The sequence below is a fragment of the Branchiostoma floridae genome, chromosome 8 (assembly GCF_000003815.2).
Source record: "Branchiostoma floridae strain S238N-H82 chromosome 8, Bfl_VNyyK, whole genome shotgun sequence".
Lineage (NCBI taxonomy): Eukaryota > Metazoa > Chordata > Leptocardii > Amphioxiformes > Branchiostomatidae > Branchiostoma > Branchiostoma floridae.
Window position 1 is genome coordinate 24,557,098 of NC_049986.1, and position 20,862 is coordinate 24,577,959.

Below are 20,862 nucleotides of genomic sequence, written 5' to 3' on the forward strand. Positions count from 1 at the left end.
GTGAAGTCCTTGGTCCAAAAGTGCGCAAAATTTAACAAACGGACATGAAATCCACAGAAATAGTCACCTTCTGAACATAAGTCCTGCAACCGCCGGAGTGTTCAACGGTCTGAAATTCGAATTCACCCGCTGAAATTGGCGCATGTGCAGAAGTTAAAACGTCATGTTTCCCGTGGGGATCATAAGAAAAGACGCAGCCGTCTGCCGGCGTCGGGTGACTAAGTATTTTATAGCCCCATCAGTGGCCGTCTCCGACGGCAATGGAAGGTCTTTCAGCCGTTCGGGCGTTCACCATAAAAACTGACAGAACGGCACGGACGCTCACGATGTGTCCGCGGCCGTTTCGGACGGCAATGAACGCGTCCAGAACGTCTGAAACGCGCTCGGACGCCATTGGACGCTTGTAGACGCCGTCTGGGCAGTTTCGGACGCTTGAATTTTCACAGAGGAGGGACTTAAAATGCTAAAGCACGGAAACTCCGTACACATCAATGGGACACCATCTTGAACATGTTTGTGGCGGTAGGTTTTAGGTGTCGTTGCGCGACGGCCGATATTTTTGTGGATATAGTGGGCATTCGCTAAAAAGACATTTTGCTGGGCGTTCGCTAAAAAGACCATCGAGAATCGAAAACTTTGATTTATGTCACTTCGGGTCGATGGATTGACTTGAAACTCAGGATTAATACATGGGAGCACAACGTGGACATATTCCAAGCAAAAAAAATGAGTCCTGGGATGGTCCATTTCTGCAGAAAATTGATATGGGACCGTCAGTTTTGTGAGAAAGCCGTATCATTATACTGTGCTGTATTTACTCGCAAATGTTGCCTAGTATCTACATATAGTTTATACCTTTCTCCATAGTCACAGGTATGGGAGTAAAGTAGATAGGCCTCATTTGCGAGAAAATGGAGCATATTTCTGCAAATGGTTGATTTGGAACAGTCCTTTTGCATAGGGTGGAAGGTAGTGAAATACAGCATATCGTAGTTGATCGCAATGTTGTGTCTCTAGTTTATCACCTTCGCCAAGAAGGTTATATTTATTTTCACTCCTCGTACCGTAGATACGCCTCGGAGTGCAAATATTGCGTTCGTAATGTTTCTTCTTTCTTTATCCTGGCGCGACCTTTAAAGTGATTCCTCTCCGTCGTTCCTCGACCGAATGAACTGAAATTTGGCACAAGAGTACAGTGCGCTAATAGCCAGACAGGTTTTTTCCTGTTTTTTTTTGTTTGTTATAGATACCTTTACAATGATTTTATGGATGTTTTTAGGTTATTTTCTGACCATAACTGTATATTCTTGCCTCCCGTGCCCAGGTATTCAGTCCAAATGACCTGAAATTTGGTATGATACTGCAAGAGATACTTATTAACAAGACCACGTTATCATTTTGGCCAAAAATCACTTCATCATGATTTATAAGCCAATTTGGCGGGGCATCCACGTATATTTTCTCCGTGCCCGTGGGTTTCGCGCGTGTCGCCATATATGGTCACGTCGTTCCTGCGCGTGACGTATGTGGTCCACCTGTCAATGTAATTACCACGTAACCTGCTAAATGGCCTTGTAACCAATACGCGCGGCACTTAGCGGAAGCGATGACCTGTTTGGGTACAGCCAACGTGGAAGTGTCTTTCAAATTAGCTGAATACCGTAGAAGAAAGCCGGGGAAGAAATTCCTTAAAAGTAAGTAAAAAATTGTAAACAAACGCAGTAACAAATTTGGGTAGCTTGTAGTTTTTCTTTTAATTTACGCAACTTTAGAGTGTCGGGTTTAGCGATACATCAGGGCGTGCAGAATGGCGCGGTGGGTGACGTGAACATACACAAAGAAAATACTAATTATTCTATTTTCTACTGGATGAAGAGGATACACCACTAGTTGTGCAGGCACGTGGGAATGTGCCTTGATACAAGGTGTCAGTTTAACAGTGCTAAATTTATTATTGGCCGGGTGCTGTACTCAACTATTTCCAAAAGTCTGGCCTGTCAGAGGGTACAATAGTCAACTGGCTACAAAAGTGGCACCAACAGACACCAATGAAAGGATAGAAAAGTCAAGTGCAAGAAGTTTCCCTACATATGTTATGAAATTATGACAGAAACACCATCTTAATATATGATTAGTATATTTGCGACAATATTGTAACTAAATGATAATTGTAGATATTACAATATCAACCATTTGTTTGTTTGAAACTTTATCTATTCATGAGAAGCTCAAATCGGTCATGCAGCAGGCTGCTTTTGATTGAGGTCATGAGGGAAGTAATGGTTAGATAAAATATAACAGAAGTACAGATTACATTGAGTGTTAATGAATCAATCAACATATATCACCACACATACATGGTACAAACCTTATAGTAGAGCGAGAAGCTCAGTGTTCATAGTCCGTGTCCGTTAGTTTTGGTTATTTCTTTTACTTCAAGAGTCTCTTAAAGCAGGTCAGATTTGGGGCCATGAATTCAAACAAGCTTTGTGGAGTCTGCTTGTATGAAAATTGATAATGCTTGTGACAGCCTTGAATAAGTACAGTAACTGTCCTTGTCTTGTGTAAATAAGCAGGAAAACTTATAGCCACGTCATTGTCTGCTGTTGGTACGTAATACCAAAGTTTAGGGTTGCACAAGGTGTTGCATCTGTAGAAAAAATACAACACAATTTCCGTTTGCGAAATAAAAAAACTTTCTTTCTTGAAGTTGAAGTACAACGGTGCCTTCATTGTTAATGTGTGAAACACTAGCATGTTGTGTGCGTGTAGTAATCAAGAAATAAAAGTTAGATTACCGTACAGTACTACTGATAGTATAGTAGCACCGTAGTTACGGGTCATTCTCAAATGGGTTTTATTTTTTCAAATTCAATTTTGGAACAGTCCAAGTTTTCATTAAGGGGGAGAGCGGATTGAAAATAGCTGAATTTGTTCCTAAGCAAATACCGGTTTTTCTAGTTTCGGTAGCGTTTGTGTGTGTGTTTGTAGAAGACCACCATAACTCGAGAACGCCTGGATGGATTTATTGATATTTGGTATGTTGGTAAGTCTTGATGAGACCTGGAAATTATTAGATTTTGGGCTCTCTAGCGGCTTGGTATGGTGCTGCAGTGGAACTTCCGGTTGTCAGGGAACCGAGTCAGTCCAACACACAACTGGAGAAGAACTCCTTTTTAATCTCCTTCCTACGCTTAGTACAACTGTGTCTAGAGCTAGCCTAGGCCTACGACGGTACCTAAGACCCGTCCTTCTCTCCCAGCGTCTGGCCCCTCTTGTGACCTACTTCCTCTCTATCTTTAGACATCTATGGGCCGCTCCAAGTCTTTTCAGGTGACTCCGTCACACCGGGATAGATATCTCGAGTTCTGGACATGATGTGGTCATGATTTATAAGTGGTGTAGGTTTACCACCCAAATAAGAATCTCATTTGCATGAATTATAAAAAATGCAATGATTGCCTCCTTTCTTAGTGTAGATTTTGTACGTCTCATATTTGGGTGGAGGAGATGATCAACAAGTATAATTTATGCAAATGAGGACCTTAATTATTTTCTATGACAAAAGTAAAGGATTTAGCAGTTGTAAAGGTTGAAATCAATTGGAACTCTAGTTTTGTATTGTATTTCACCCTTGTAGCCATTTTCCTGTCATGTTTTTTTATAGTGTAGGATTGTCGACCTGATCAGGCTGAACGAAGTGCGAAAGGACAGCAGTGTACTCACTAGAGATCATGGCTCTCTGTTGCGGATGTCTTCCTTGCCAAAAGCAAGCTTCAAGAAGATCTGATAAGTAAGTTGATATAATAGAGTCTGAATATCTCATTTTCATCCTAAACTGAAATCGTTCTAGCTTTGTTTCAAGTTGCGTGAACATAATTTATGTACTGTTATTTAGTCAATGAATTACTCTGATATTAAAAATGCTTTCTGAATAGTTTATTATAAAGCGCACAATAAGATACACGCAATTGTTCTTGTCAAAATCACTTTAATTAGTTTCTTTTTGTGCATTTTGTGCAAAAGATGTAATATGGCTATTTTAAGAACTACATTCTGAAATACACAAGCTAGAAATATAAGTTTTTTTTTTACTAACTTACTTTGTTCATTAACATAGTTTATGTTTTTTTGTATTGAATTACTCTGATAATAAACATGATTTGTGAACGGGTTAGGTGCATGATGAATTGGACGCAGTTGTTCTTGTTCTTGTCAAAATCACTTAAATCAGTTCCTTCTTGTACAGTTTTATGAAAAAGATGTAATTGGGCTATTCTAAGAACCACATTTCAAAGTATACAAGCATAGACAAGTTTCTGCATAAATCAAACTCGGGACTTTTCTGACTTTTCGATTGGCTGCCGCCCTTTTCTGACTTTTGACCTGAGTTTTTATTTATTTAATAGCTAAACCAAGTCCACACCTGCCCCTTCATCGGCCTTTGAAATAAAATTCTGAGTTTTGATTGGCTAAAATTTGGGAGGCCAGCAAAAACAAGATATTTTCTTAATTTATCTTCGGGACAACATAATATATCTTCGGGAAAAACATAATTATAGTGCCTGCTTAACGTGCCAAGAGCGAAAGTCACTCCAGAAACCCTACAATGAAAACATAAAACAAAACCATTGCAACTCAATGTCTGGTACAGTTGCACATGTTTTCAGCGATTTCAGTTACGGATCCGGACTCTGACCCTATATTTCCACTAACCATAAATTATCCCTTATTCTACTATGTTTCTACAGTCCAGTCAGCATGACAAACATTGATGACGCATGCACCGCTTGGGCGCAGAAAAAGTATGGCTCGAAGTACGACGTTGTGCACGTCGACACGAGTGACCTCAAAGTCGTAGAGGGAAACATTAACTACAGTGAAGAGGAAAGAAAGGAGAACAAGTCGGTTAGACGCAGAAAAACGACAATCAGAAATAGATTGTACCATACCACTGCAGAACCGGAGGTCTCAGACCAAAGTACTAAAAAGTACACATGTGTCTGGAAACAAACAACAGCAAAACAGCTGTCAGGGGGGCTATCTGTTAGCGTGGGACTACCTGAAAATGTAGGCTTGGGTGTCAAAGTAAGGGGGCAGTATCGCCTATCCGAAACGGAGACAACAACCTCGGGAACAGAAGAAACTTTAGGCCATGTAACAAGGCTGCCGCTGCCTCCTCACTCAACATTGCTCACAGAAATGATCACAACAGAGAAGGTCGTCACGGTGCCTTATTCACTTAACTACCGCCTGCAGGGAAATATTGTGTTCACCTTGCAAAAGGACAAAGGAAAAAGAGAGGAGAAGTCCGTGAATGTGGTTGAAATCTACCAGGAATTTGGGGGAAAGGTTGTAACGGACGCAGGTGGCGTTCTGCTTACTGCCGAAGTTGAACTGAAGGAACCAGGTACGTAAGCGTTATCATTGGTTCAACTGTTGTTCCAACCTTTGACTTCAGTCATCCTCTCACATCATCGACACATGGCACACTCTGTTGAGGTTATTGAGCTTTTGTAATACCCTTTAACCCCTAATTGGTCTAATCTTCAATGGTTCTTTAAACAACAAGTGACAATAGCAGAGTGAACGGGGAGGACGTTTACAAAATAACTTAACATTTCTTTATGCGGTATCTTTTTCATCGGTAACTCTAGTGGGGGTGAAGTACATTTTGCTTGTCTTCCAAAAGGAATCAAATTTGGGTTTCAGATCCTGACACAACAATGAAGATGATACACAACGCTCTTCTGCTGAACGACAGCGCAAAGATCGTGGAAGAGGTGAGAGACAGATTTGCCCTTTCCAAGCTCCTGAAGGTAATGTTTTCAAAACACGTCATATCAGAGGAAGAGTTGAAAACTGTATCTGATCAAAAGCTATCTGTTAAAGAAAGTGTGGATAAGCTTGTATTAGTATTAGAAAATGCAGAACCCGAGAAATTCTTAATGTTTTTAGACATTCTCCAGAGCGAGGGATATAATGAGCTTGTAAAAGTGTTAGATCCAAGAGGAATATATCCTGACAATGTTAAGCACATTTCAAACTTAAGTGGGGTGGTGGATCACTATTTTGTCACCAAGAAAGAACGTGAGGTGAGTAACAGCCTAGAGTCATCCAGGGGAGCCATCCTTCATGGCATGCCCGGGTCAGGGAAGACACAACTGGCTATCAAAGTGGCCGGTGATTATGCACGCATGCACCCTCATGCAGTGGTTTGGCTGCTAGATGGAAGTTCAGAAGAGAAGCTCAAGGATGGAATAGAAAAGCTACAACAGAGATTGGATAGGGGAGCCAATGTTAATGACATCAGCATGTTTCAGAGCAATATCTCCCGCTGGAAACATTGTCTCCTCATCATAAATGATCTGTCCCCAACGGTCGCAATCCCGCATCAATTAATGAGGTCCTCTGCCAAACTGATAATCACAACACAAGATTCATTTCTTTGCCACGAAGATGTAAGGAGCATCCCACAAGAGGGATTCACAGAGGATGAAGCAGTGGAGTTCCTATCCCCCCAGATGCCTCAGGGAACTCCCCCAGAACATGTTAAGGAACTCGCAAACCTCTTCAGCTGTCTGCCCCTGGGGCTAGCAGCAGCCCGAGCCTCCATCAATACGGGTAGCATGACAGTGGCGGAGTACAAGCGGCAGCTACGGGGTGGAAGGGCCGCGATGGAAGCACTGATGGACAGAGAGGACAGGTGGCTTCAGAAGTACTACAAGCCAGAACAGCAAGATGCAGCCAGAAATATCTTTGCAGCCCTACAACTGGCCATAGACAGCCTGGATGATCAGTGCAGTCCGGAAGCAGAGAAGACGTGCAAGGTCATGCTGCAACAGTGTGCCTTTTTAGAGCCCAACAAAATTCCTGTCCTGATATTGAAAGCTGCTTTGACAAGCAGTCCAACGATTGGGTCCGAAGCACACTTTACGGAAAGGATGAGGATGTTCTCACTTGGCTCCATCGATGGCGAAGGAATCAAACGTCGTTTGTCCATCCATGGTGTCACACAAATGGCCCTCCGTCTCCAACTGGAAAAAGAGCAACAGACAACAACCTGCATCAACAGGCTTCTGCAGATACTTGTCAAGTTCTTTTCGAAGGACACACTGTATGCTGAGATGTATAAATTCAGCGTGTCTCTAATGCCCCACGTGGAGGCAGCTCTGAAGCATGCGGATAATCTAAGGGCGGTATGCACAGAATACCCCCTGATGAAGGCCAGGCTGCTTATGGTGTACGGTCATCTGCTCATACAGAAGGGATCACCAGCCTTGTCTGAGGAGTGCTTGATTGAAGCTGAGAAACTACTACTGGAGTTTGCACGCATAGCTGGGCACAGCCTCTACAATAACGTACAGAATCCAGACAACGTTATTTTCTATACACAACGTTACCGTTACTTACAAGAGCTGTACGAATCACTAGCTGGAGCGAGTCAGTCATTGGACGACAACTTCTTCCAAGAAACAGTAATAAGGCGGGTCATCACCAAGGAGCACCTAACAGCTGTAAGTGACAAACTTGGCACAGATGATAGAATCACGGTGGCACTGCAAAACATGGTGGAGAATTTTGAGCCTCTCACAGTGGAGATGTATGAGACGCTAGTTGGCACAGATCTGGCGATTCCTACAGAAACATTGAAAATGACATTTCTTCCAGAGCTGTATGTTACCATCCTGTACACACTTGGGAAAGCCCTCCCCAACAAGGATGATGAGGACCCTCAAGGATCTAACAGCGGTCACCTGCGGCAAGCGCTAGTCATTAGTGCTCTCTCTACATGCGCAAAAGTCAACAAAGCGATGGGGGCTATGTTTCTTGTCTATTTCCTGGTAATGACTGACATACTGGGCAATGCTTCGATAGTGAAGTTAAGAGGGGAGCAAAACTCATTGGACAAACAGAAACAAGATATGAATCAAATGATAAAGGGACTGACCACATCCCAATGTTATGACTTCGGGGTACTGGCAAATTTAGGCAACATCATCGTGATGAACTACTGTGCAAATTTGATGAAGTATTGCACAATAGTTGCTGAGAATGCAGAGGAAGTTGACCTCATCCCAATGGGACAAAGAATGTACGGTAAGATGCTTGAACTGGTTGGAATCGAGAGTAAAGCTGGTAACACACCCACGAAACTGACAGAATACTACATCACAGCTGGGGAGTTCAAGTTTATGACCGAGGAACTGGAGGAGGCAGCTGAGATGTTCCGGAAAGCCTACAGGGTGGAGCTGAAGAGGGAGGAGTACCACCCAAGTATTGGGGACGCGCTGCTAGATCTGATTTACGTCCACATCAAACAGAACGAGCTGAGGAGAGCCAGAGTGTGCACCAGACGACTTCTGCAGCTGGCACAGGACCACTGGCCAGAGAGCGTGACCGCAGCTGAAGGGGTACTCAAGGGGGTCTGTTGCAAGATAGTTTTCCGGGCACCTAAACGGAACCAGGAAGAAGACAAATCCAACAGCATCAAAGTGAATGCGGTCAATTGTGATAGAGTAACAACAGTTTAGATACAAGACAAAGATATTTTGGATTATTTGAGAAGAAGGAATCTGCTGTTGCAAATGTTGCCCCAGGTATGGATGAAAACAGGGCCAACAAGGCATCCAGAGATTGCAAACTGCCAATCCACCCATAGTCACACACACACACACACACACACACACACACACACATGCACACACACATACACGCATACATACACGCACGCACACACACATGCACGGACACGCATACACGCACGCACACACACATGCACGCACACAAACACATGCACACCCACGCACATGCACGCACGCACACACATGCATGGACATGCACGCACGCACACACACACACACACACACACATACCCGGACACACAAATGCACGCACACACACGCACGCACACATGCACACACACACACACACACACACATACAAACATACAAACAGGCACGCATACAGAGTTACACGCACATGCACACACACATACATCTAATTACATATATAGACACACATACACAGCCACAGTACTTCCCAAGAATTTTGGTCGTATAGTAAAGATGGCAGTCTTGACATAAAAAATGGGCATGGAGCAACCTAAATCAATCACCCTTCTTTCTTGGTGACAGAAAGTGTCTATTAGCTATACATATACGCAGGATGGGTCTCCAGGCCCTGAAGGAGTCAGGGGAAGTTGTAGAATGTAAACTATATACACTCGATCATGGATGGCGTGACTACTGTTGAAATTATAATGTTTTTAGGAAATCGGTTGTTTAACACAGTTCGACTTAGAAACTTGCATATTGAAATTTGAAATTAGGTTGAAAATCTCAGTCAGGCCATTTTACTTCCCATTGTAACCATGGTGAGAACTGAACTGAGAACAGGACAGGAGTATTCCAGAATTACTTTTAAGGAATATTCATTACGTTATAAGTGTATTAAGATATGATAGTAGGACTCTGTATAAAGATCTATTTAAGAAGTCAGTTCAGTTTCCTTGGTGAACATTATGTAATAGATTCAAGTAATCAACATTGCATCTTTAAAGGGGTTCCTTCTCGTGATAAGATTTGATAAGTGAAGATATGACCAAAACAGGTAATATTCTCAGTTGAGTGAAATTCACACTAATGCTGAGTCACTGAAATGACATGCTTGCTTTTTTTATTATTATCATTGTTGTTGTTTTTTTCAGTAAGAAACTGAAGCCTATAGACCAAAGTACCATTCTTACTCAGGGCCAGCTATACATGACTTGTACATTTAGCTATTTAACTTAGTCTGTCAAGACTTATGTATTTCTAGTATGAAACCCAGCAATTCAGGCCTGGTACCATCCGTAACCAGTCTAACCTAATCTCACTCACTGGTTATATTAAACTGTACATAGAAACCTGGACAGTCAGTCCAACTGTCAGTAGGGTTCATCCGACAGTAAAGTGACCTGTCTGCTGTGTTAGGATGGTACCTGTTAGCAAGACTGTTACAGGTAACAGTAGTAGCAGATTTTGCCCCTACAAGCATAGGCTATAGGCTTCGGAATGATCGGCGAAATGCGGGTGCCGAACCCGAAGATTGGCGAAAGGGTACGCCGAAGCCGCCCGGCGGGTGCCTTGAAGCCGATCCAGCGAGTTCCGAGCGAGGAAAACTCGGCGCAAAGGATGACGGGGGCGCTTCCGGGTTGGCTATCTCAACAATAATTACGAGGCCTATAGCCAGTGCTGCAAGCAGATCCTACGGAAGCATAAGATTGTATCAAAAGCTGGCAAAGGAGTTTAGTCAGCCTACAAGTAGGAGCGTGTATAGCTAGGCCCCTCATGCTACTGTACAATTTGCTTGGAGATTATCTGGAAAGTGCCTTGTATGCCAATTACAACAGCTGAAAAAGTTGTAATTTTTGCTACTGAATAAATGTCTGGAATGGGGTACTATTGGCTAAGCCTTCTTATTCTTTGTTCCATGTTCCTGTAGGTCAAACAAACTTCAGGAAAGATAACGCATGTTAAAACTATGTTCCAATATCAGATAATGCTCACTACATTATGAAAAAAAAAATACATGGTATGTCAACATTCTAAAAAAACATTCCCCGCATCCCTCTTCCTATCCTATATATCCCACTATGTACATGTGTGAATATATAGAATACAACACTGTGTATTCCATATCACCCAAGGTACTGCAGCCTGGCTGTGGGTCGGATCGCCAAAGGCCAATCCCATCTGCAGGAGGCGTGGGATGGAGTGTGATGTATTTCAATGTAATGCACCGTGTTGTATTTTATTTATGTAATACCCACAGGAGAAAACTTGTTGAGAAAATTGTGTCCTCAAACAAATTGCCACAGCAATTCCAATGTCAGAATTATATTTCAGTTTTGGACAGCAGCGCAAAGTGTGTTTGAGATTCTAACAGTAGAACCCTGTGTGACAAAAACTAAAGTTATCACCCTGTCTGGAACACCTGTATCAAATATTATTGTGGCATATCTGCAAGTATGGCATACAGGTATGTACATGCATGGTATACTTACTACCTATCCTTGTGCTTTGCCATTAGCTTGCTAAAATGATGATAAAAACAGGTTATAAACAGTACGTACATCTGGTATTTATTCTCCTCTGTAAAGTTTGCATCCAAACTCAATGGCTTCAACAACATAATCAAAGTACAAACTACACAATCATCATATCATCATCACTAAAGTACAAAATCATCAAATACCTCCATTCTTGTACCCTGGTACTACAGTTGCATATGAAATACACCGTGTTGTATTTTATTTATGCCATACCCACCCGAGACTTGAGAAAAGTTGGCATTGTCACAGCAATTCAAATGTGAATTTTTGACAGCATGTCACTCAAAGTGTGTTTGAATGGTTCCATGAAAGCCTGTGTGATTACAGTAGAACCATGTGATAACCAAAGTTATCACCCTGCCTGGAACATCCATATCGAACGTTATTGCGGCCTAACAGTATGACATACAGTTATGTACATGCATGGCATACTTACTGTGCTTTGCCATTACCGGTAGCTTGCTAAAATGATGATAAAAACAAATTATAAACAGTACGTACATCTGGTATTTATTCTCCTCTGTGAAGTTTGCATCCAAACTCAATGGCTTCAACAACATAATCAAAGTACAAACTACACAATCATCTCATCATCAATAAAGTACAAAATCATCAAATACCTCCAATCTTGGTTGTTACTTACACATAATTCTCAACAAAAGTCTGAAAAATCAAGGAAATCTGGTCTGAGACATTATTACACCTCGGCACTGAAGACTACAGTAAACTGTTGCACATTGTGATTTTAAAGATAACACAACGATTCTCTTGACTACAGCTAGAAAGACAGAAAAGTTATCAATATTTTTTTTCACCACCCCCCTCCTTTGGTCAGTTTTCCCTTACATACAATAGCTCCAAAACTACTCTATGAAATATATACATCTGGGGGATTGTAGGAGCATACATACATACATACAAGTGTGTATCAAAGTCTGCTCAGAGTTTTCGTTAAGATTTTTCATCTCATTGGACACTTTCATTTCGGTGCCTCTTTCACATGAAAGCTAGTAGCGAGTGGTTCCATTACAGTGGTTCCTGTGCACAAATGCTGTTTTTTTTTTTACAAATGAGCCACCAGGGCTTCATTACATGCTGGTTGATTTGGAATCCATCACAAACTTTTTAAGTGTTGGTAGGCAAACGGACCGTCTCTGTCATGTATGCAAGTTAAGACAGCCATGTCTTAATAATGAGACATAAAATTAACTGTCCATCCACTGACATTTTGAAACCGCAGGATTACAAGATTTTGCCGGTGAAATCCAGAAACCATGGAAACCAACATTTCAAATTTAAAGTTATCAGCACTGATTCTTTTTCAGCTATCCAACTGTTGCCTACCCATGTCAGGGATCCCAGTAGCAGTATAATCAAATAACTGATACTACTACTTTTCTCTTCAATCCTTATCCTGACAGAATCTATCCTATTCTATTCCTTCTTTTTCAGTTCGGAAATGTTACATCAGGTGCCGTAGGCTTCCTATCATCCTCAGGCACAGTGTTCGTGGTCAGACATTTACATATCAGATTCTCTCTCTCCCTCGCTTTACACTTCCAGCTGGGAGTACAAAACACACATCTGTACAACAGACTGGGGAGGGGGGCAACCGGAAGACAGAGCCTTGCTCAACTGTTGTTCAACTGGTTCTTTTTGTTGTACCATACTTCATGTGGTGAAAGAGACTGTGGGTAAAAAGTGTTTGTACATTTGTGCTTCCATCCAGCTGCATCAAAATACATTAAACCCAGTTGTTTGGGGGCAAATGGCAAGATATGTAAAGAAAAAATTGTGAATCTGTATTTTCGTGCTTTTCATATCTTCAGTTCAATTTCTTCACACCATCTATTTACATACACATTTACCACACCCTCTCTATATAAAAAAAACACAACGGAATGGCCTGAATAACGCATCAAAAGACTAACATTAACGGTTACACATTTATCAAGAATCCAGACAGATGCCTGAAGCTTACGAACACTGAGGTATGGTAACATGTTCTGGCTTAACTTCAACAGAAAACAATACAAAATTGCTCCTTTTGCACTTGGTCCTTAGAAGCTGGTTACATGGAATAACATCGCTTTGGTCGTCTGTGGAACTCAAACTACACATGAGAAGGGTGCGTTAGTTTGATGTCTAGCTTAACAAGAGAAAAAATAACGATGAAAACATTCTGTGTTGTGGTTTGTCATCACTTGGGTTACATAGGCTTGATTCTATGAGGGGTATCTTTTGAAGGAACGAAATTATCTGAATAAAGGGACATTCTTTTCGATACAACTTTGATGAGTTGATTTCACTGCAAACATTTTGTTTTTCAGGACACAGGAAAGAATCAAAGCAGGCCTAAATGACGTCCATGGAATTTAGTCTGTGCTACCCTAGTTGGGAGGCTGTATAAAATCTAACGAATTCCAACAAAATCTTGGAGCAATGAAAGGATCTTCCTGTACAAATTTTCTTGGACTATGATTCCTCACCTCTAGTGTGTATATTATAAACAGGATGACTTAAAGGACCTAGCTGGAATTTTGTACATCGTCTATCTGTCCCTCCTCTACATCATTGTCGGAGCCCTGGTGTGCGTTTCGCCTGTCGTCCCCTCTGCTGTGCTTGTGCGAACGATCTCTGCTCCGTGAACGACTACGCCTCCTCTCCTTGTGTCTGTCCCTGTCTCTGGACTCCCTGTCTTTCCTTTGTTTCTTCTCCTTGCGAGAAACGTCTCTGTGTTCCGACGAGCGTCCGTCCTTGTGTTTGGAGCCCGAGCGCTCCTTGTGATGATCCTTCGAGCCGGACCGTTCTTTGCGCTCGCGGCTGCGCGAACGGTGTTGTTTCCTCTCGCGTTTGTCGGACTCCCGTCTGCCGTCCTGGTCCTGGCTACGGGAACGCTTCTTGTCGCGGCTTCGTGACCGCTGTCTACGGTCCCTGCTGCGTGACCGCTTCCGTTCTCGGCTACGTGATCGCCGCCGGTCCCTCCGGTCGCGAGACTTGCTCGGAGACTGCTTGTCTTGGCTCTTGCTGCGTTTCTTCTCGCGACTTCGGCTGCGTCGGCGCTCCCGGGGCCTGTCCGAGCTCCGGCTACGAGGGCGCTCCTTCTCCCGGCGCTGGCGGTCTCTCTCGCGCTCCAGGTCTCGCTCGAAGTCCGTCCGTTTCTTCTGCGCTGGGCTGGAAGTGCGGGAGGTGGGCTTTGTGGCCTCCCTGCTAGAGGACCTGGACAACAGAACAAGTCATTCAATCCTCCTGCTACTAATGTCTTATTAAAGGTTAACCAACACAAACAATATTGACTGCATAAATGAATGAGTGAACAATCGAATGAATAAATGAATGAATAAGTAAGCCTGTTTATGCTGTTACAAGCCAAGTACATGTCATGGTGACAGCACTTAATCAAAGCAGTATAGTTCTAATTATTCTTGTATTCTTTAAGAACAATTTTAATGTTTAAGTAGTTGAAGTAGTATGTCACATGCATTATTAATGTACAAAAATAACGTTGTTCTCATGTAATGTTGATCTCAGATCAAGGTAAAAGTTCAAAGTTCGTAAGTTCAAAGTTCGTAAGGTGTCATGACCTTTCGCTCACCTGCTCCGGCGTGCCCGCGATCGGCGCTCCGCCTCGCCCCACGACACCTCCTCGTCCGGGATGTGCTCCGCAGCCTCCTCCTCCACCTCCTCCTCTGCATCAGGGGCGGGGCGTTTCCGTAGCAACGGTCGGGAGGCCAGCTTGCCCTCCAGGTCCTTCTGTATGGGGACGGGGATGCGGGGGAACAGGGTGGAGAACCACTCGATCTTACCGAGGAAGCTGCGCAGCATCTCTCCTACTGTCATCATGCAGCCGGTACCCGCCTTCACGTCCAGCTCCTGTAGAGATACATCAGGGGGAGGGGGGCAGGGCTGTTGGTAACTTGTTTCTGTTAGGCTTTACAATCTTAAAACACTGTATCAGCACAAAAAGTAACATTCCTTGAACCCAAATTTTCAACTCTGACTCCCATTTCTGTGTTGGAAATTGCAGTTTTCAACTTGATTATAAAAAAAGGGAGGGGGGGGGCGACTGTGTAGTGTTAGCAACATGCTCCTGTAATGCTTTACAATCTTAAAATAACCCTGCAACATTGTATCAGTGAAGTTCCTTGTCCCCAAATCTTCAACTGTTCAACTCCAGATCCAATTTTTGTGTTGGAAATTACAGTTTTCAACTTTGATTTAAAAAAAAGAGGGAGGGTGGCGGACTCACTTAAGCAACAAGTTTCTGTAAGGCTTTACAATCTTATTCCTCCCTGCAATGTGGCATTACCACAGCGTTAAGAAATGTAAAAGAAAAAAAATCTTCCTTGCAATAAACATCATAGGAACAGGATAAGCTAAACACGAAGCAAAGCAATAGTTGAGAGCCCTGTTGCACCAGTGCACCACTAGAATTCGCAAATGTTGAGCATTCAGATTGTTGGCCTAAGGCCACACCAATTTAATTTCTTGGTTCACGGATTTTTCATAAAAAATATGGAGCGAGAGGGTGAAATAAAAATAAAAATTGTAAAATGGTTGGGGTAAAGGTAAGGGCTAATCCAAAACATAAAGAATAAAAAGTTTTCAGCTTTAAGTACAAAACACTATTACTGTACAGTAACAGCACCTGTTAGTTGAAAATTACAAAAGTAGTGTCAGCTTTAATGTTTGCTACACCAGAAAGTTGGTGAATGGTTTCATTTATGGTGAAAATTTGCTGAGTGGTAATTTTTATTTTTATTTTTTTTTCCAAAAAATAGGGGCGAGCGAATCCGTGAACCAAGAAATTAAATTGGTGTGGCCTAATATAAGCTTGTTACATTACTGGATGAAATTTCTTTTGAAACCTTTTCGGACCATTCAAAACTCAGGGATGACACGTACCACAATGAACAAAACTGCACTGATTATGCCCTAAATATTCTTGACATTGTTTGTAGTTGTTGTTTTAAAAAGTTGTTTAGAAAGACTGTCATGTAGATGGTAGTTTATACATATACATATAAAAACAAAACTTGCTTCAATGACCATAGGTGCCTTTAAAAAACGGCCACATGAGGTGGCAGTAAAACAACATGTCATGTAGGTTCAAAGTTTGACCTCAAATCGAGGCTCCGCCGCCGCTAGTCCCGTCCTGGCACTACCGGCCCCGAGATCGCTGCCTATGTTTCACAGAACGCACAACATCAGTGGCCGAACACTCCGAACATCCAAACACAAATCAAGAAGTGGAAAAATCTCTTAATGTTTATGAAAATGTAACTGTCACTGTTTTGCGTTAAAATGCAAGGAGAAAGGAAGGGCGGAGTCTCATTACTCACCATGGTAACAGGAAGAGGTCTCTGCTGTCTCCAAAGGTTTCAATATTTACTATAATTTTAGACTTAGTCATCAAGTAAGTTTTAGAGCTGTAGAAACTCTCATTTTCAGTACTATTCTGGCAAATATGAAAATTCCACGACAAACTTAAAAACCCTTTTCACAACTTTGTAACACTAATGAGTTTTGCGAACTCCTGAATCTCGTGTTTTCAGTAACACGGCCAAAAGAGCAGGATCAAAGTGTACAGCTATGTTGTGTATACATGTATGGCTATGACGAATATTTCTGTATAGACAGTAGAGAAAGGTGTCGGCCATTACCCGCGGTAACGTACCTCGTCATCATCGATGTACGGCTCGTACCATTCCCACAGGTCGGCGGGGGGCTGGGTGTATCTGTGGGAGGGACGATCACACACACAGGTTAGAAACTTCTCAATATTTTTAACATCAGTTCTAATTTCCTGGAACTTAAAGAAAACATGGAAGAAATACAATGTCTTCACAAGATTCAACATGTTTCCTTCTTTGTCTGGAACTTTGTGTGTAAGTAGAAATTGTTCAACTTCCAAGAGGGATTTAAGTCTGTCCTGTTCTCAAGACAATTCTTTGAAGAAAAGTAGTTGTCTAAGAAATGGCAAAAAGCCTGTGACCATGCCATGGACGGCTAACTCCAACGGATACTAGAGAAGGCAAAAGGTTCTTCCCTTACAACGGTCACCAGAAAGCTAAAAGTAGTAAAATCTCTGTCTTGTTGTACACCTTTTTATGAGTCTAAGGAGACTTAGGAAGGGAAGAAATTGGGACAGTCCTTAGCAAAGAGCATGTCTGTTGCGACAGTGTGAAGAAAACTAAGACGTTTAACCTGTTCTCAAGACATGTGTCTTAAGAAAGATAAGAAGGTACTGCATCTTTTTATGAGTCTAAAGAGAATTAGGAAGAACAAAAAATTGTGAAGAAAGCTGAGATGTCTGTCCTTTTCTTAAGACAAGCATCTTGAGAAAGATAAGAAGTCAGTGCACCTACCCACCTGATGTACATGAAGCCCAGCCCGCGGATGTACGGGGAGTCGCCATGCTGGAGGAGGCCGTTCACCTGTTTCCGTGTCAGCTTCAGGGTGAAGAGTTTGTACAGCAGACAGTACGCTGTGGACACGATACCACCCGCCCCTACACCACGGACCTACACAGGGGAGTTAAAAGAAAATACATGAGATATGGATAGAAATACATGTCAGGGTAGAGACTGCGATCTGGTACAATCGGCGATTCTACCAGTAGAGATCTCGATCGGAGATTTTGTCGCCAGAGACACCGATCGCAATCTCTACCAGTAGAATTGTAGAATCGGCAATTCTAGTGGTAGAAATCTTGATCGGAGTCTCTGTCGACAAATCGCTGATTCTACCAGATGTGATTTCTTGCAGGTTATTGTTACGATTCTTAAAAAGGAAGGCTGAAAGTTGCAGTTTTCTCAGTTCTACAGAGATGTACATGTAGAGAGAAGAGAGTAGACAAAGACAGGAGGTTCTGTGACATACATGATACTTACCCCCCCGCACATCCCGGTCTGGCCGCCTGTGTTCCTGCTGCCCTTCTCCCATGGTTCAAGGTGCTGCACCTGTAACACAACAGAACTTATAAATACTCCTGCAACTCAACACAACATCTACTAACCCGAACATGTACTGTTAACATGCTGGACCTACAACAATATAACAGATATTATGTGTACTTACTGTTACATTCACTCAGTCACTATCCGGTTTATCGTGCACCTAAAAACAATGATGGACTATGCAGCAACTGTCTGGGACCCACACACACATAAAAACATCAGTACACAGGAAGTGGAAGCAGTTCAGAGGCGGGCTGCACAACTAGTATGTAACAACACTTCAAGCCCCAGCGTTACAGGCATGATAGAATCCACAGGATGGGAAACCCGAGACCACCGTAGAAGCTGCAACTTTTAAGATCTTTCAGTCACGGGCAGCTGCAGAATAGTTCATCTAAAGGCTCGGCTCTACATGGTGTAGACTAGGCAGGGTTAATGGGCAATGTTTATGGACAACCCTTTGATTTAAGCCAAGATCACCGTCTCCTGACGCGGCGTGTGCACTACGAAACCGGAAAATGCTGGAATATTCATCACCATGAATGTGGGCTTTATTAGGAAGAAGAAGAAACATAACTTCTGCATAAGCGTGGACACATGATGCTTTCAAGTCGTGTATCACTAACAGGAAATGCCTGTAATACGACACACAAATGCATGTAGTAACAGCAGATGACATCATCACCATGTCATCACCCTGCAGCGTCTGCATACTTCTCAAATTACATCCAGGCTTTCCAGAGCCGTTGCCATGGACACCTTACGTAGGCAATGATGACATCATATTTTTCCCCATTATGAAACATGACAAGCATGATATGATGACTTCATAAATTCATGACTACGTTACATAATTTGACAACTACAGCGGTATACTGAAGACAGTCATCTGGTCCCAACATTTCATCAGCAAGGCATCGATGTCTAGTGAAAATTCTACACTTTAACCGAAATAATCTATTTCTTTTTGAATGTGTGTAATACACTGTACATCATAGTCATACATGCAGACGAGACGGTGTAGTTTTTCGGTTTCCTTAGCTTGTTTAGAACAAAGGAAAAAGCAGAAATGAAGGAGTCTTCACCCACCGACCTTGTAGTAGATCTCGTCTATGACCTCGTGGTACGTCTTGAGCTGGAACAAGTCGTTCTTGAAGTAGGGAGAAGACTGGATGTTGGTGAGGATGAGCGAGTTCAGGTTCATCGTCTTATCGTTCCCCCACAAAGGGAGCACGTTGCTCTGCGGCATGGCGACTTCCACCGACGCGCACTAACCGGACAAAAACTCGGTAAAAAACAGACAACCGCGCGGTAAAATACCGCTCAATTATACACGGGAGAGTTCTACAGAATCAAAGGACTGAAGAACCTCGGTCGTTAGAGAAATTCGGCGGAGAAACGCGGAGAAATTTGAGGAAATTTTCACCCAGAGAAAGTCGTCCGGCATGCAAAATGGCGGGTCGTGCGAAATCTCGTGTCCTCTCACAGGTCTCGCGAGACTTCCTGGAGGGATTAGTCTACTAATTCAGGGGAGAAAACTTAGATGATGGACTTTAACAAAGTCATTATTTTCCACCAAACGAAGATATAATTATTTTTCGGAAAGTGAGGTATTACTTATTACTGGGCAAAGTGAAAAGGGAAGACAAACAAGGCTTAAACTAACATTGTTGACGTTTAATTTTATCATCAAGTTTCCAACACCCCCATAAAATGTATGTCATTCCAGACAATTTCTAAGCCTTGGCCAGCATATCGTACCTTCTACTATTTTATCCTGTCGTTTCTTCGTTTCCTCTTCAACTTCGTCAATAGATAGTACAGACCTTCAGGTAAGTGTGTACAGGAAGTTTATTCTCTTGTCGTGACCACTGGTGTTGTCAGTAGTAGCAGGGAGGTTGCTAACGTGTGCCCCCCTCCCCATTTGCGGTTCAAAACAAAGGAGCAACACCTGGTGATCAGCCGTGAAGATGAAAGTTATGGTAAGTCATAGTAAGACAGAGCTGTGGACATTGATGGATTCCAAACTGCATCTACGTAATGAGCGCAAGAACACTAGGGCCGTCCCTCGGATAGGACGTTAAATAGAGGTCCCGTGTTTGGGGAGAGCCACACTTTATATAATTTGAAAAGAGATGGGGACCTTCCTGTTGTGAGTGGATAAAAAAAAAACTTACAGTCGGTATATATAGGCTACAGAATATTCGGCATGTTCGGCAGTTGGTAGCCTAAAAAAAAAGAAGAAGAAGACAACTCACTAACTTAAACCCTTGGTTTCTAAAATGTTCCCTTATTTCCAGCCATGCCGTCATACTGGGGTGAGCTGCCTGGCCAGTCCCAGCCAGCCCGGGGGCCTGGGGATCTCATGCCGGGGGTGGGGGAGATGCGAGCCGTCGAGGTGAAGGAACCCCCCCTGCACCAACCCTCAGCTGTACACAAACCCCCCTTCACAGAGTAAGTACTGTACGTACTTAAGTAGAGTACGTACTAAAGAACCCCCTTATACCCCTGTACACAAATGCCACTTCACAGAGTAAGTACTATTGGGGGTCTTTTGGGGGTTTTTGGATGCAAGCTGCGGAGGTGAAAGGTGAGATCTCTTCAGTGTCATAGCCTGTGTTTACACAAGCTCTCGTCGGCTGGGCTTGACCCCCTCCCCCCGATCGTAGGGCCGGCTGCTAGGGGCGCGATTTTAGTCAGGCTATTCAGTGTCACTGATGATGAAAAATAGTGGATGCTATCATGAGATGCATGGTCGAACAAACGACGGACATCGTTAATGGCAACTCATAAGAGGATGAACTGAAC

At 42.8% G+C, this 20,862-nt stretch overlaps 2 protein-coding genes across 6 annotated transcripts; one reads left to right on the forward strand and one right to left on the reverse strand.

The window, feature by feature from the left end:
• The first annotated feature begins 3,610 nt into the window (after positions 1 to 3,610).
• LOC118422036 lies at positions 3,611 to 8,727 on the forward strand. Its single transcript, XM_035829541.1, has 3 exons — positions 3,611 to 3,793; positions 4,752 to 5,410; positions 5,713 to 8,727. The coding sequence occupies exons 1-3, from the start codon at positions 3,735 to 3,737 to the stop codon at positions 8,532 to 8,534; spliced, it is 3,540 nt and encodes a 1,179-aa protein (XP_035685434.1). The 5' UTR covers positions 3,611 to 3,734; the 3' UTR covers positions 8,535 to 8,727.
• A 2,377-nt stretch (positions 8,728 to 11,104) lies between these two features.
• On the reverse strand, positions 11,105 to 19,511 carry LOC118421720 (pre-mRNA-splicing factor 38B-like). 5 transcript variants are annotated; one of them, XR_004831864.1, is made up of 7 exons: positions 19,148 to 19,511; positions 17,989 to 18,057; positions 17,468 to 17,619; positions 16,773 to 16,833; positions 14,691 to 14,968; positions 11,716 to 14,314; positions 11,105 to 11,238 (listed from the first exon to the last, which is right to left on the reverse strand). XR_004831864.1 is itself a non-coding variant. In XM_035829214.1 (6 exons), the coding sequence occupies exons 2-6, from the start codon at positions 18,038 to 18,040 to the stop codon at positions 13,624 to 13,626; spliced, it is 1,245 nt and encodes a 414-aa protein (XP_035685107.1). In that variant the 5' UTR covers positions 18,041 to 18,057; positions 19,148 to 19,312; the 3' UTR covers positions 11,583 to 13,623. The 5 variants fall into 5 exon arrangements, 4 of the variants coding, with proteins under 4 accessions (XP_035685107.1, XP_035685110.1, XP_035685108.1 ...); XM_035829214.1 differs by lacking the exon at positions 11,105 to 11,238 and having other exon boundaries at positions 11,583 to 14,314; positions 17,978 to 18,057; positions 19,148 to 19,312; XM_035829217.1 differs by lacking the exon at positions 11,105 to 11,238 and having other exon boundaries at positions 11,583 to 14,314; positions 19,144 to 19,279.
• Between the last annotated feature and the right edge of the window lie 1,351 nt (positions 19,512 to 20,862).